At 40.3% G+C, this 15,214-nt stretch overlaps 1 protein-coding gene across 21 annotated transcripts in view; it reads right to left on the reverse strand.

Moving 5' to 3' along the window:
- LOC117406865 (nebulin-like) overlaps positions 1-15,214 on the reverse strand; it is a 94,509-nt gene that overhangs the window by 61,084 nt on the left and 18,211 nt on the right. For all 21 annotated transcript variants that reach the window (XR_009329748.1, XR_009329747.1, XM_059032432.1 and 18 more), the window contains 23 exons: positions 14,512-14,619; positions 13,873-13,971; positions 13,628-13,732; positions 13,418-13,525; positions 12,770-13,081; positions 12,144-12,350; positions 11,588-11,692; positions 9,671-9,778; positions 8,916-9,227; positions 8,253-8,459; positions 7,735-7,839; positions 7,243-7,350; positions 6,803-7,114; positions 6,165-6,371; positions 5,678-5,782; positions 5,388-5,495; positions 4,656-4,967; positions 3,671-3,877; positions 3,364-3,468; positions 2,621-2,728; positions 1,928-2,239; positions 576-782; positions 97-201 (listed from right to left, as the gene is read on the reverse strand). Coding sequence is in view for 19 of the 21 variants with exons in the window: in XM_059032432.1 (XP_058888415.1) it covers positions 97-201; positions 576-782; positions 1,928-2,239; positions 2,621-2,728; positions 3,364-3,468; positions 3,671-3,877; positions 4,656-4,967; positions 5,388-5,495; positions 5,678-5,782; positions 6,165-6,371; positions 6,803-7,114; positions 7,243-7,350; positions 7,735-7,839; positions 8,253-8,459; positions 8,916-9,227; positions 9,671-9,778; positions 11,588-11,692; positions 12,144-12,350; positions 12,770-13,081; positions 13,418-13,525; positions 13,628-13,732; positions 13,873-13,971; positions 14,512-14,619 (3,972 nt within the window). In the remaining 2 variants the exon portion in view is untranslated. The remainder of the gene's footprint in view (positions 1-96; positions 202-575; positions 783-1,927; positions 2,240-2,620; positions 2,729-3,363; positions 3,469-3,670; positions 3,878-4,655; positions 4,968-5,387; positions 5,496-5,677; positions 5,783-6,164; positions 6,372-6,802; positions 7,115-7,242; positions 7,351-7,734; positions 7,840-8,252; positions 8,460-8,915; positions 9,228-9,670; positions 9,779-11,587; positions 11,693-12,143; positions 12,351-12,769; positions 13,082-13,417; positions 13,526-13,627; positions 13,733-13,872; positions 13,972-14,511; positions 14,620-15,214) is intronic.

Genomic DNA, 15,214 nt, shown 5'->3' on the forward strand with positions numbered 1-15,214 from the left:
AATGAAAATGAGAAGCGACAGGTTTATACATGACAAATGCACAGTAAGGAGTAGTGATGCTGCTGGCAGGTGTTAACATTTTGAATATGTACACACCTCACTGATAGCCACTTTGTTCTGCTTGGCTAGCACGATTTCAGGCAAGTCTGACGTGACGTGAGTCTTCCCTTTCTCAGCCTCCCAGGCTCCTGTGTACAGATGCTAATGGAATAAAAGAATAAAACATGAATAAATGACTCATATTTCAATGTAAAAGAAGAAACAGTGTTTATTTTAAGGAAAATGCAGAAGCAATTCCCGTGCAAATGGTTAACTTAGACTGCAGTGTTAAAAACGCAGCACTGTGATGTATGTAACGGCACGAACAGACTGCGAAGGTAAAAACAAAACAAAATTTTAATTTTTTTTTTAAACTCAAGGCTTTTTAAGTCACAATAATCACCGGCCCTGAAAAAGCTACTTTTTTACACAGTTTCCTGTAAAAATCATATATGTTCTGGGATGCATTGCTATTGCATAATACCATGCTTTACAAAGATGCAGGGGGGTGTAAAATAAAGGTGTTCAACTCTTACCTTATTCATGGTCAGCGCATTTGCCTTGGCTAGCTCCAGGTCCACGGAGTCGGTTACGGAGGTGAACTTCACGGTGCTAGGGTGCTGCCGGTACTTCTTCTCGCTCCTGATTTTGGAAGCGTTCTTTGCTTTCTCCACTTCCAGGGAGCCTATCGGTACCCAGCCCATGCCTTTAAACCAGCTGTTGTAATCGCTTTTGTAAGCATTCTGAGGAAAACAGTAACAGGTGCAGTATGTTATATTATTATTATTATTATTATTATTATTATTATTATTATTATTATTATTATTATTATTATTATTCATTTGTTTAATTATTAACTTATGTATTTATGTATGTATTTATTTCAGAGTAGACAAATTATTCCCAAAATATTGAATCGATTATTGCAAGCTAGACTGAGACTGCTGGACTTGCCATCTATATACACTAAAAAACTACATCACTTGCAATGGGCTTCTGGGAGTTGTAGTCATTCTAACTTGAGTTGCAGGAAATGGTAGGGTGTCAGAGGAAGTTTTGGAAACTAGAAGCAGCAGATCAGATCATAGTTCTATAAAATCCGTTTTTTACATGTTTATTTTAGATAAACCACCATTTGCTCGCCACGGTGCTGTTCCTGTCCCTGTACATGATCCTGGCTACCCAATTAAACCTATTCCAACAACACAACACTGATAAATATTTACACGCCACATTTAGGCTATAGATTTTAGATTGTGTAAGGTGGAAGCAAGTTTTTAATATACATTATAAAATATATTAGAAATTGAAGAAGATATTTAGGAGGACCAAAAAGTTCCTTCAGTTTTATTTGTCTCTTAGTGAAGTAGCCATTTGCCTTTGATTGTCCTGGTGTAAATAGGGCTAAGTCTGGCAGGGATGGGGTTAATTCTACCCCTGCCAAATATCACAGGTGGGGCCATGAGTGCTAATTGGGGAATTGCTGCTGTATATAGGGGAAAGGGAGTTTGGGTCAGTGTAACTTAACTGTGTGTTAACTGTGTTTTTGAAGTGTTTAGTGTTTTAGTGTTGAGTAGTGATGGTGAATGCCAGCCTATGTTTGTGTATTTTGTTTCAATCTTTTATTTTGGCCCTCGTGCCCAGTTTGTTTGTTCCTGTGATCTTTGTTTTGTGTATTAAACATGCACATATGCACTTAAACTGCAGCTTCCTTGTCTCTGAGTCTCTTTCCTGCCAATGCCATCTGGGCCACAGCGCTAGTCTGTTACATGGCTAAATATCCATGTCTTTAGAAGCAGGAGTCAAATCCAATTCATACGCCACAATTGGATTTCTATCCCCTACGTTTCATACATTCACACCAGCATGAGAAGGAGAAGACGCTTACATCACTCTGAATGAAGTTCATATTCCGGGCCAGTTGCACATCCATGGAATCAGGGAGGATGGTGTAGTTGTGGAAGTGCTGCTTGTAGTTGCAGTTGGTTATGACAGCCATGGCCTGCTTGGCCTGATTGACGCTGACCGTGTCTGCAGGAGTGTGGTACTTGGTCTTGGACTTCTCGTAGTCCTTCTTGTACTCGCGCTCAGACTGCATCTTAGCCACGTTCATGTAGTGGACCAGCTTGGGGTCATCCTGCAGGTTGCGGAAGCCCACGTGATGGCCTCTCGCCTTCTCATAAGCCAACTTGTACTTGTACTGTAATGTTTTTAGAAACAGTGTATTATTAACATGGTAGAATATGCAGCAGTACTAAAATAAATGAGAAAACATTCCAAAAGACAAAAAGTTTGCCAAAGAATTTTACTGTTGTTCTATATAGCATTAAAATGCTTTTGAAGGACCGTTCCTGTTTTAAATGAATGTATTTGTGGATGCAATTCAACAGATCAGTGTTATTGTAAATCTTAATTCTGGTGAATGGCATGTTTCTCAAATATATTTCAGTTACACATCAGCAATAAATTAAAAACAGGAAAACCAATACAAAAATTATATATGGTATATTTGGAGTCTGGGAACATTGAACTGTATCTTAAATAGCACAGAACAGAATAAAATGAAGTCCAAAACACATACGTCACTGGCGATGTTACTTGAAGCTTTAGCAGCCTTGATTGCAATAGCATCCACTCTCAAATCATAACCCTTCTTCTTAGACAATTCCATCCCCAGCCTGTACTTTTTCTGAAATTTAGGAATAAAAAAATAACAAATCAGAAACTAAATAAACACACGTAAAGAAACATACAGATCACATAAATACAGGTTGATCTCATTAATGCGAAGATGCTTAAATATACTTGTGATTTGGGGTCGACAGCAAGTCTGAAGAATTTAAGAAAAGGGAAGGTGAGGTACAGTGCGGTGCATTCGTTACAAATCATTCACAGCACAACGTTTCGTAACCAGACTAATGGGGGATGTGTGACCTACATCTTGAAAGTAACAAGGACATATTGCAAGAACGAAAACTACTCCACTGAGCTTGTCCTGCTTAAAAAGCATAACGCTGGCAGTTATGACATTTTCTAGCCTGCAAAACACAACTTGTTTAGTTAAATAAGTGTGCGTTAATCGACTGTGTACATTAGTTGCAATAACACTCATTACTGACTCCATAAATATGATGCTCTAATACAGAAATACAGTATATCTACTCTCTTAGTGAAGGCAAATAGGGCTTGGCATACACAGATAAGCTCTAATTTGTTTCACCAGTCTAACAAAGCTCAAGACACATAGCACAATACTGTATAAGGATACCTCTCCAGCACTGTGAGCACGATTCTCCAGGGAGAGCGCAATCTGCTCATACTCACCTCGCTCATTACAATGGCATTTGCTTTAGCTAGAACAATTTCAGGTGTGTCGGGCATGACATGGATAGAGGTCTTCATTTTGTCCCAGGCGTCTGTGTACAGGTGCTAAAAAAAAAAAAAAAGAAACATTTTATTTAAAATATTGTACTGCTGTAATTATTTGAAAATTACAACCATGTCTGACATTAATTGAGACATATTGTTAAACTAAAATAAACAAAAAAAACAACAAAACTGCACCCATTTTTCAATTAGTATTATTATTATTATTAGTATTATTATTACTAAGAAATACAAGAATACTGACCTTGCTCATTATCTTAGCATTGGCCTGAGCCAGGACTACTTCCATGGAGTCAGTGACGCTGGTGAATTTAAGGGTGTCTGGAGGTTGACGGTATTTCTTTTCGCTCAGAATCTCCCCGGCCTTCTTGTTCTTCTCAATTTCCAGCGACCCGATCGGGACCCAACCTGTACCTTTGAACCAGTTGTTGTAGTCAGATTTATACGCGTTCTGAAAGAAGAAAAAAAAGAACATAAGAAAGTTTACAAACGAGAGGAGGCCATTCAGCCCATCTTGCTCGTTTGGTTGTTAGTAGCTTATTGATCCCAGAATCCCATCAAGCAGCTTCTTGAAGGATCTCAGGGTGTCAGCTTCAACAACATTACTGGGGAGTTGGTTCCAGTCCCTCACAATTCTCTGTGTAAAAAAGTGCCTCCTATATATATATATATATATATATATATATATATATATATATATATATATATATATATATATATATATATTACATAGGTTAACATTCAAACTCAGATTTATATTACTCATATTACAGAAACACTTTAACTCTTTAAGGTATAAGGGACATATGTCTCCCTCAAATAAAATGAAGCTAACTTTCTTATTTTAGCATTGAGGTGCACGAACCAGGGTTTACAATTTACTGGCAGGTTGGATCTGGTCATCCAAATAGTCAGGTTCCTCCTTGTGACACTTGAGTCACTCTCAAGTGTATTTTAGGAAGAAACCATTTGCACAACAAGCACTCCTATTCCTTGTGTACCTGAAGGGGTTAATATACAAACTAAAAGATGCGTGTATTCAGACATTTCAGAAACACAGTCAACGCTAAACAACTGATTAATGCTGGCCTTTACTGTATTAACAAACAACACATTTATAGCAAAGTTATTAAGTGCCTGTATTTGATCCAGCGGCTGCTGCCTTTATATTTATATGTAGAATTAGATTTCTGAATTAGTTTATTTACTAGAGCTACTCCAGTACTTACTTCACTCTGAATGTGCATCATGTTCCTGCACAGCTCCAGGTTCATTGCATCAGGCAGGACCGTGTAGTGGTTGAAATGCTGCCTGTAGCCAGCATTAGAGGTCACATTCTGCGAGTTCCTGGCAGCAATGACACTGAACATGTCTGCAGGAGTGTGGTACTTGGTCTTGGACTTCTCGTAGTCCTTCTTGTACTCGCGCTCAGACTGCATCTTAGCCACGTTCATGTAGTGGACCAGCTTGGGGTCGTCCTGCAGGCTGCGGAAGCCCACATGATGGCCTCTCGCCTTCTCATAAGCCAACTTGTACTTGTACTGTGAAAAGATAATGCTGTTCAGTACACCTTATACGATATACATTCAACATGTAATATGTACACTCATTTTTATTTCTAATTTTGTTTTCACAAACAGCTGTACAGTATGTGCAGTCTTCCTGGCTATTTTACTTCAGAATATGGTTCAAGACTTCAATGTGTATTGATTTGTAGAGCGCATTCAATATATGAAAACAATGTCATTCCTTGTATATATCTGTACATGTTTATGCTGTCTGGGTATATACTTATAATATATTCCTAAATCAGCATGAATAAAGGAAAAATACATTTCAGTCTGTACTATTACTGCCTATTGACTCCATGCTGGCTGTTGAATAAGTACCTGAGCAGAGTTTATACTTTATTACTGTACATAAATTCATTGATATTTGAAGAAAAAAAAAGCAACACTCACGTCACTTGCAATATTACTGTTAGCCTTAGCTGCCTTGACTGAAATGGAATCAGGTTTGAGGTCATATCCCTTCTTCTTCATTTCTTCCAAGCCTTGTTTATAGGCTTTCTAAAGATGAAACACAAAGGAAGGAAGGGTCAGAAACAAACACATGAAAAGAATGTAAAGTACCTTCCGTTAAACAGTATATACAGGCTTGTACCTCTGTTAATATTGGAATATTGACCTAAACAAAATTCTTATAGATTGAGAGGTAATGCTGATCTACAGAATTCAATTAGGAGACATACCTCGCTGACATTGATCTGGTTGGCTTTGGACAGAATTATTTCAGGAGTGTCCGGCATGATGTGGATATTGGTCTTCTCCTTGTTCCAGACATCTCTGTATGCTCGCTACAAAAAAATCAGCAAACGATGGATTACATGTTATGTTGATTAATAGAATGGGTATTAAAGCTGCAGTATTAGACTAACATGAAATTCCTTTCTAGGACATTCTTCAAAAATGTTGCCTCCCTGCACTCTACTTGTACACCTATTTGTACACAGCATCCAGTCCTCCAGACTAAGCCAGCCTAAAGTTTCATAGGTCTGGATGTAATTTACCTTGAGAATAGATCTTGCAGCACCAATACAACTAGGAAACAACATTGTCAAGGCTGTATGGGAAGCACTCGTGGGCTGTATATACAGCATATGGGAGCATTTTTAGTACCACAGGTGAACCATATAGGGTCCTACACCGTTAATACTTTACAATAGGAATACAACATACCATATTCATTGTCTGAGCATTAGCCTTAGCCAGAACAAGGTCCATGGAGTCCATCAGTTTGCTAAATTTCAAGGTTTCGGGGAGCTGACGGTACTTCTTCTCGCTCTTGATTTCAGAACCTTTCTTTGCAGTTTCCACTTCAAGAGAACCGATTGGCACCCACCCCATCCCTTTAAACCAGTTGTTGTAATCACTCTTGTATTCATTCTGATGAGAGAGAGAGAGAGAGAGCAAATCAAAATACAAGTTACTAATGCACTTCCTTAAAATGAAGGAAGACAATAACCCAAGTTTCTTTTTAGAGTGCCCAATTATTTTAACCCTGATTTTCTTCTCAATTTAGAATGTCCAATAATTTTTCCCACACAACTCAGGGGAAGTGACAAAGCCAGCTTCCTCTTCTACACCCAGGAACTTGAGAGTGAAAGTCAGCGAGGAGAAACAGTTCCTTCCAGTTTTGCCTCCCAAACCTGCGGAAGCACCAAGGCCAATGGGACACTTCTTCCGGAATCCCCAATAACCCTACTTTTAAGGGATAAGTAAAGCAGTATGCATAAAGATTCTAAATATTATTGACATTAGAACTTAAACCATGGTTCTGGTGGTACACTATGTATGACAACATTCTGACAACTTACATCGCTCTGAATGCGCATCATATTCCGGGCCAGTTGCACATCCATGGAATCAGGGAGGATGGTGTAGTTGTGGAAGTGCTGCTTGTAGTTGCAGTTGGTTATGACAGCCATGGCCTGCTTGGCCTGATTGACGCTGACCGTGTCTGCAGGAGTGTGGTACTTGGTCTTGGACTTCTCGTAGTCCTTCTTGTACTCGCGCTCAGACTGCATCTTAGCCACGTTCATGTAGTGGACCAGCTTGGGGTCGTCCTGCAGGCTGCGGAAGCCCACATGATGGCCTCTTGCCTTCTCATAAGCCAACTTGTACTTGTACTGAAGAAAGAAATAAAAAACATATACATATTGTTATTGTGCATTCAAATATATTGAGATTCAGGGTTCCAGTCTCACTAAAGCTATACATTTACCTTTTGAGTAAAACAAAAGTAATAAATACTCACATCACTGGCAATGTTTCTTGAAGCTTTAGCAGCAAGGACAGAAATTGAATCTGGTCTCAAGTCATATCCCTTGGCAAGATGTTTGATCCAGCTCTGCTTGTAGTAAGACTAAAAAGAAAAAAAAAGACATTGATAAAAGTTTTAAATCACTGCTTCAGAGATCCAACTCATGTATTTACACTCTCTAACTGAGTGCACAAATGTTGTCGAATGCACAACAGCAAAAGGTTTTTTGTGGAAACTGTTAAATCAATAAAGTATTCCAATGCATTGCATGGCAGTAACATATGGGGGGCCATGGCCAAACCATGACCAGCATTAATTCATAAACCAAAAAAAAAACAATGGTTTGTTCAGGTTGGGAAGCAAATTACAGCTTTGTGGGCCATATGGAAAATTGACTATGATGATGATTGTATCAGAAAGCTCAACAACTGCATCCTCTTTCATGTGTTTATAAGGCAAGCAACCAGCACGTCTGGAATAAGTTACCTCACTGATATTCAAGGCGTTGGCCTTCGCCTGTAAAAACTGCGGGCTGTCCGATGGCAGGTGGTACTTATGCTTCAGTTTCTCTCCAGGGGCTTTATAGGTGATCTGGGGAAAGAAAACGAGAACAGCAAACGGTTAAGTACATTTCTGGGAGACATGTGGTGTCATCCCTTTTTAGCTGTATCTCTCATTTATTCTTCTTTTTTTTTTTTACCTCTGCTGACTGTTCAAGTTTGCACCTGTATCTGTTAACCCTTTGCAGCCATTCTCTCCACTATCAACCCAAACTACTTTGTTTTGCTGTTTGGTTGAGTGGTATGAGGTTTAGCAGCTTGTTATAAAAATGTTTAATCTGCTTCATTCATTTACCCATTCCAGGATGAATTATAATACAGAGTAATGCAGTGTTTAGTCCAGATGGTGTATATTATACGTGTGATACAATATGCAATACTGTAAGTAAAGTCTATTTGTTATGCCTGCTTCAGTGGTTAAGCGTTTTCTTGAAGGTCTCGTACTTCACTGAGTTGTTTGCTGTTGCTTGTTGCAAGGACCATGTTCATGGAGTCAGTCACGGAGGTGAATTTGATGGTGTCTGGGTGCTGCCGGTATTTGCTCTCATTCAAAGCTTGCCCGGCATTCTTTGCTTTCTCTACCTCCAGCGACCCGATCGGGACCCAACCAATACCTTTGAACCAGTTGTTGTAGTCAGACTTATACTCATTCTGCAAGAGAAAAGAAAGCACCGTCACACAGCGAGTAATCTTTTAACTCTTTCAGTCTGATCTTAGCAAAGTATGTTAACATATGCCGTCGGAAAACACGTTGGAACCTCACGGGACTCCCAGGTCCCAGTCTGAAGTAGTGTATTAATATATGTAAAAAAAAAATGTCCTGTTCTCAGGTATACTCAATAAAGGAGTTTCTTCTTCAGCTCAACAAAAATAAGTCAGGACTGATCGGATACACTCTTGACACCCTTACCATAGTATCACAATTCATCAATCCTCAAAGGAAAAAAGCCTGTTTAAATATACAATGTTGCTAACAATTTGTGTTTTAGGGATTCTGAACTCCTTAAACAAAAATGCATCTTTATAATCATAATGATAAGAGGGCTGTGTACGGTCGTGGTGCAGCATAGTGTATGAGAGCGTGGCTTGGATGAAGAGCGAGCTTACGTTACTCTGAATGCGCATCATGTTCCTGGACAGCTCCACGTTCATGGCGTCGGGGAGAAAGGTGTAGCTATGGAGCAGCTGCTTGTAGCCACTGTTGGTAGCCACTGCTTGAGATTTCTTGGCTGAAGTGATGCTGACCATGTCTGCAGGAGTGTGGTACTTGGTCTTGGACTTCTCGTAGTCCTTCTTGTACTCGCGCTCAGACTGCATCTTAGCCACGTTCATGTAGTGGACCAGCTTGGGGTCGTCCTGCAGGTTGCGGAAGCCCACGTGATGTCCTCTCGCCTTCTCATAAGCCAACTTGTACTTGTACTGCAAAGAGATGAAACATTTGAATTCATCAAGACACTTCACAGGCTGACAGAATCTTGAAAATCAATGGCACTCTATTCATGTTCTTGTTATTCAAAAATATTGTTTAAAATGCATGCCAATTTATTTCTAAATACACAATAAAATAATATGTATTAGACTAATTTGTTTTAATTGTACAAATAAACAAAATAACAAACAGTTTATGTAAAATGGTTTATATAATTCCCCCAATCTAGAACAATATAAAATGTTTTATTATTTTTAAATAAAAAAAAGAAAACTTCATGTAAAATATCCCAAATGTTATCGTGGTAATTGGTATTTATCCACCAGATTTAAAATATGAATTACTTTAGAGGTTTATTAAAGGTGTGTAATATGTTCAAGTGTGTGTGTATGTACTGTACTGGAAGCCAGCAGCTGCTCGGTACTGTACTTACATCACTAGCAATGTTTCTGGATGCCTTAGCAGCAACAATGGAGATAGCATCCTGTTTCAGGTTGTGTCCTTTAAGCAGACTCTTGTTCCATTTCAATTTGTAGCATTTCTGCAATAAAAAGAGTCGTTTTTAGTGTTTTAAATGACATGTTAAGGTATGGTGGCTCTCAATACATTTATTGAGAGCCACCATACCTGTCCTAATATCTTATATCTGTCCTAATTCCCCTCGACCTCTCTGCTGCCTTTGACACTGTTGATCACTCTATTCTACTATCATCTCTTGCTGACCTGGGGATCTCTGGCACTGCTCTGGCCTGGTTCTCCTCCTACCTCTCCAACCGCACTTACCAGGTAACCTGGCGTGGAGCAACCTCCACACCTCACCCTCTCTTAACTGGAGTCCCCCAAGGGTCAGTCTTGGGTCCTCTCCTGTTCTCTCTCTACACCCGCTCCCTGGGCCCCCTCATCGCATCCTATGGTTTCTCATACCATTTCTATGCTGATGATGCTCAGATTTTCCTCTCCTTCCCCACCTCTGACTCCACCATCTCCTCCCGTATCTCTACCTGTCTGTCTGCTATTTCCTCCTGGATGCACTCGCATCACCTCAAACTCAACCTCTCTAAATCTGACCTCCTTTTCTTTCCCTCCTCCTCCCCCTCCTCTGATCTCTCCATCTCTGTTCCTCTGGAATCTACCACACTCTCTCCCTCTTCCTCAGCTAAGAACCTTGGAGTCACCCTGGACCCCTGCCTCTCTTATTCCCAGCACATCTCCACTCTGGCACGCACTTGCCGATTCTTCCTGAGCAACATCCGAAGAATCCGACCCTTCCTCACCAACTATGCTACCCAGCTCCTGGTCCAGGCCCTGGTACTCTCCCGCCTAGACTACTGCAACTCCCTCCTGGCTGGCCTCCCTGCGTCCGCCACCCGTCCGCTCCAGCTCATCCAGAACTCTGCTGCCCGCCTAGTGTTCTCTCTGCCTCGCTTCGCCCACGCTACTCCACTACTCCGCTCGCTCCACTGGCTCCCGATCACCGCTCGCATCCAGTTCAAGACTCTTGTACTAGCCTACAGATGCCTTGACCAGTCTGCACCCAGCTACCTCCAGACCCTCATCTCTCCCTACACCCCCACTCGACCTCTCCGCTCCGCCTGCACTACAAGACTAGCTCTACCACCGCTACGCTCCCCTGCCTCCAAAGCCCGCTCCTTCTCCACCCTTGCTCCGCAGTGGTGGAATGACCTTCCTACAGATGTCAGGACTGCCCAGTCCCTGACCACATTCCGGCGCCTCTTTAAGACTCACCTCTTCAAAGAGCACCTGTAGAACTCCTCTGTTTGTATCCTGGGACACTATCACCCTTCATGTAAATGTGCTTTATTTTGCTCTTATCAGCCCCTATTTTACTGCATTTAATCCTGTACTTCAGAATACTGTAATCTGCCAAGTTTTTAACCTGTAGTACTTTGTATTTAATCACATCCTGATGTAACTATCACTATTTAATCATATCCTGATGTAACTATCACTATTACCTGCTGTATTATTGAATTGTGGTTTGTCAAACTTGTACTTTACTTGAACAAAAGTTATTGTATTTCTTGCTCTTATTGTATTACTTGTATTGTAACGCTTGAAATGTTTTTGCTTACGATTGTAAGTCGCCCTGGATAAGGGCGTCTGCTAAGAAATAAATAAATAATAATAATATCACCCACTGCATGTCCTCACCCACCTCACATTAAAAATGACAAGATGTTACAAATAAAGTATGTATTGCTAGCAAAGCCATTCAAGTACATCATACCTAACGTGTATTACTATGGTTTCAAATGTCTCACCTTTTCTAATACAAAATAGGCATCCATTATGGTAAAGCATAATAAATGCATTTCTGTACAGTACTTACCTCACTCATGTTAATGGCATTGCATTTAGCCTGGATTAACTCCGGTGCGTCGGCTGGGAGGTGATACGTGTGCTTTATCTCTTCAGCGCCAGCTTTGTATTCTTTCTGTAATAAGAAATGAACTGCATTACTCCTAATGACATGCAAACTATAGAAGTATATTATTATACTGTAAAAGGCTGTTTTGGGTTTTGTTTTTTTACCACTGAGGGCAACAGGAATACTAAATGTAGACAGAAGCACTGTGGCTCAGTTGTTAAACCTTAGGACTGGGTTCCAGGAAATACTGGTTCTAAAGCCAGACCCAGCCGCTGACTCACACTGTCAAAGTAGCATGTCAAGTTTGAATTGTTCATGCTACAGCTAGATAAATAAAAATGGCCTTCAAATGATTCAGTTGGGCTGTGACTACGGTATTTGTTTTGTTTAACAGCATGCAATATGGAACTAAGAAGCCCACCGAGTTCTGGATGTGCTATCAATGAAGCCCAGGCTGGGGAATACATCTACAGTATTTACAAAACTGGATGGAAGACAATCCTTTGACTTGACTCACGTCGCTGAGCTGGTGAGCGTTGAGTTTAGCCTGAACCATGACAAGGGAGTCGGTCACGCTGGTGAACTTGATGGTGTCGGGGTGCTGTCTGTACTTCTTCTCATTCAGGGCTTCCCCTGCCTTCTTGGCTTTCTCCACATCCAGAGAACCAATCGGGACCCACCCTGTTCCTTTCACCCAGTTAGAATAATCAGCTTTGTATTCATTCTGTGGAAAGGATGGAATTAATACAATAAACAGCAATTTGTTTAATTACAAAAATACATTATCAAAGGGTTGGCTCAACTCCAAAGAACACCTGGGAGTCTCAGTTTACAACATTCACTTCAAATGCTTTGGTTAAAGAGAAATATTACCTGATACAGAAGAACAGCACTCACTTCACATTGTTATAAAACACAAAACAAAAAGACGACTTCGTTTATTTCTTTATTTTTTATATATATACTATATATATATATATATATATATATATATATATATATTTTTTTAAACAGCAGACACGCAAGCAGAGACGCTAGTCTACCATTTAAAAAAAAATGTTAAATGAAGAAATAAATAATCTTAATTTTAAATAATGCCATTTCTTAGCTTTTCAAACCCGAATCCTGTTTGGGTTCACTTACATTGCTCTGGATCTGCATCATGTTCTTGGAAAGCTGCAGGTTCATGGCGTCGGGCAGGAGGCTGTAGTGATGGATCAGCTGCTTGTAGCCAGTGTTGCTGGCGATGCCCTGAGCCTTCTTAGCATTTATCACGTTAAACATGTCTACAGGAGTGTGGTACTTGGTCTTGGACTTCTCGTAGTCCTTCTTGTACTCGCGCTCAGACTGCATCTTAGCCACGTTCATGTAGTGGACCAGCTTGGGGTCATCCTGCAGGTTGCGGAAGCCCACGTGATGGCCTCTCGCCTTCTCATAAGCCAACTTGTACTGGAACTAGTGAGAAACAAACGAGGAACACTGTTAAAGTTAAAGAATTTCATTAATCAATACTTTTCATTTCACCCGCTCTTAACGTGGTCGCTGACGCAATCCTCTGGTTCACAAGGCTGCTCCGTTGACACAGTGTAGCAAAACATTTACCGCAGACCGTTTATAGCCACATTTATAGATGTCAAAGTTTAAGAAAATAGCAGCACGGGCATCCAGATTATTCCTAAACTGTTCTCAAATTTGTACCGTGTCTCAAGTTAGCCTCAATCAAAGTATGGGAAGATATTACAGTGACAGCTTTGGCCATGTGCCTTTAAGAATGAGAAGATGAGCACTTACATCACTAGCAGCCTTGCGAGCAGCCTTAGCAGCAATAATAGGGATTGCATCAACCCTGAGGTCATAGCCTTTGCGAATCGTATCCTTCCAGCCAAGAGTATAGGAGCTCTGCAAGAGAACAAAAAACATTGCGGTCAAGATGGCAAAAACATCTCAACACAACAGACCGTACAGAGAGGAGAAGGCGTCTGGTTCATTGCCTGTTCTTACCTGGCTGATATTGACAGCATTGACTTTAGACTGGATCAGTGCGGGTTCATCTGGATTCATTATATATTTGTGCATGACCTTCTCGCCCGCTTTCTTGTAGTTCAGCTATAGAAAAAAAACAAGGGGGACATTCCAGTTATTTATTTCTTTTGTTATACTGTGTAGATTCAAACAAAACAAGCATATGCACATTTTTCACATGGCAACTGCCCCAGGAATGGGTCACAGAATACAAGGTGACTTACATCACTCCTCTGGTGTTGGTTGATCTTTGCCTGCACCATGATTGGATTGTCCTCAATCGCAGTGAATTTAATAGTGTCTGGGTGCTGGCGGTACTTTTTCTGAATAATAAAGAAAGAATGTACAACATATGCTATGAATGACCAGTTTACCACAAGGTTTAAAATAATATAGATTGCTGTAGGAAGTATATTATATCAAGCCTATATGTCTTATCTCATAAGGGGATATAAGGCGATTTTGTGATTGGGTTTATACCCAACGATTGAAAGATGATCAATTGGGTGGCAACAAAATATATAAATGTAGTACAAAGTAAATACAAGTGAAGAAGCTCTGGGGTTTTATCATTCGTCCAACTTTCAGTCATATTACTTTTTTATTGATATGACTTAAGTAAGGATGTGGAAGTCAATTTATTTATTACATTTTTTGTCAAGACACGGTGTTATTGTTTAAAACCGTTGCTGTGTCTATAAAATAATTCAATACAGGTATACAATACAGTACAGGAAACATCTGCCGAGCCAGCTTTTAATAACTGGTACGCTGCACTGGCACCCTGTCAACAGCTACATCAATCACTTCACTGTGTTCATTTTAACATCCAATATGGATTTTGAGCCCCAGGGCAGACTTGCCTCATTTAGGATCTCTCCAGCTTTTTTGGCATTTTCCACTTCCATAGAGCCATAAGGAACCCAGCCAATGCCCTTGTGGTAGTTATTGTAATCCGATCGGTAATCATTCTAGAAACAAGAAAAAACACAGGATAAGAAGCTGAGCAAATTGAGCAAACCTCCCCGGGCTTCTCTGCAGCCTACACACAACGGCATGAGCACACCGACCCCAATGCAGAGAGATCAGCGCAGGCTGCACTACACGAATACATTTACACAATGTCAGCTTTACATTGCATTCTAACTGTATTTCTGCATTGTCTTTAATATCCGAGAAAACAATTAGGGGGCATTTTGATTTTGATTGCATTATTTTATAATAAAAAAGTCTGAGAAGCCTTTATATCATTGACCAGATTTGAAGGTGGGCTGGTGCAACGGGACAATATAGGGTTAATATACTCTGACTGTTCACCTACTCTCAGGCAGATGGAACACGTTTGTAATATTTGCTGACGACTTCATATTTGAAGAAAAATGTTCAAATATAGCGGCTAGCTCCAGAAGTTGCCTGTTGGGGTCTATTTGTCATCTCGCTCCGGGATAACATAGGTGAGGTTCTTCAATTCCTTCTTACTTATCTGTAATTGCTGCGTGTTTTAATAAATAAGACTTCATTGAATTAGTTGTCTCTGAGACATTTCCTACATTATGAATGAATAAT

Source organism: Acipenser ruthenus, chromosome 10 (assembly GCF_902713425.1).
Source record: "Acipenser ruthenus chromosome 10, fAciRut3.2 maternal haplotype, whole genome shotgun sequence".
NCBI classification, from domain to species: domain Eukaryota; kingdom Metazoa; phylum Chordata; class Actinopteri; order Acipenseriformes; family Acipenseridae; genus Acipenser; species Acipenser ruthenus.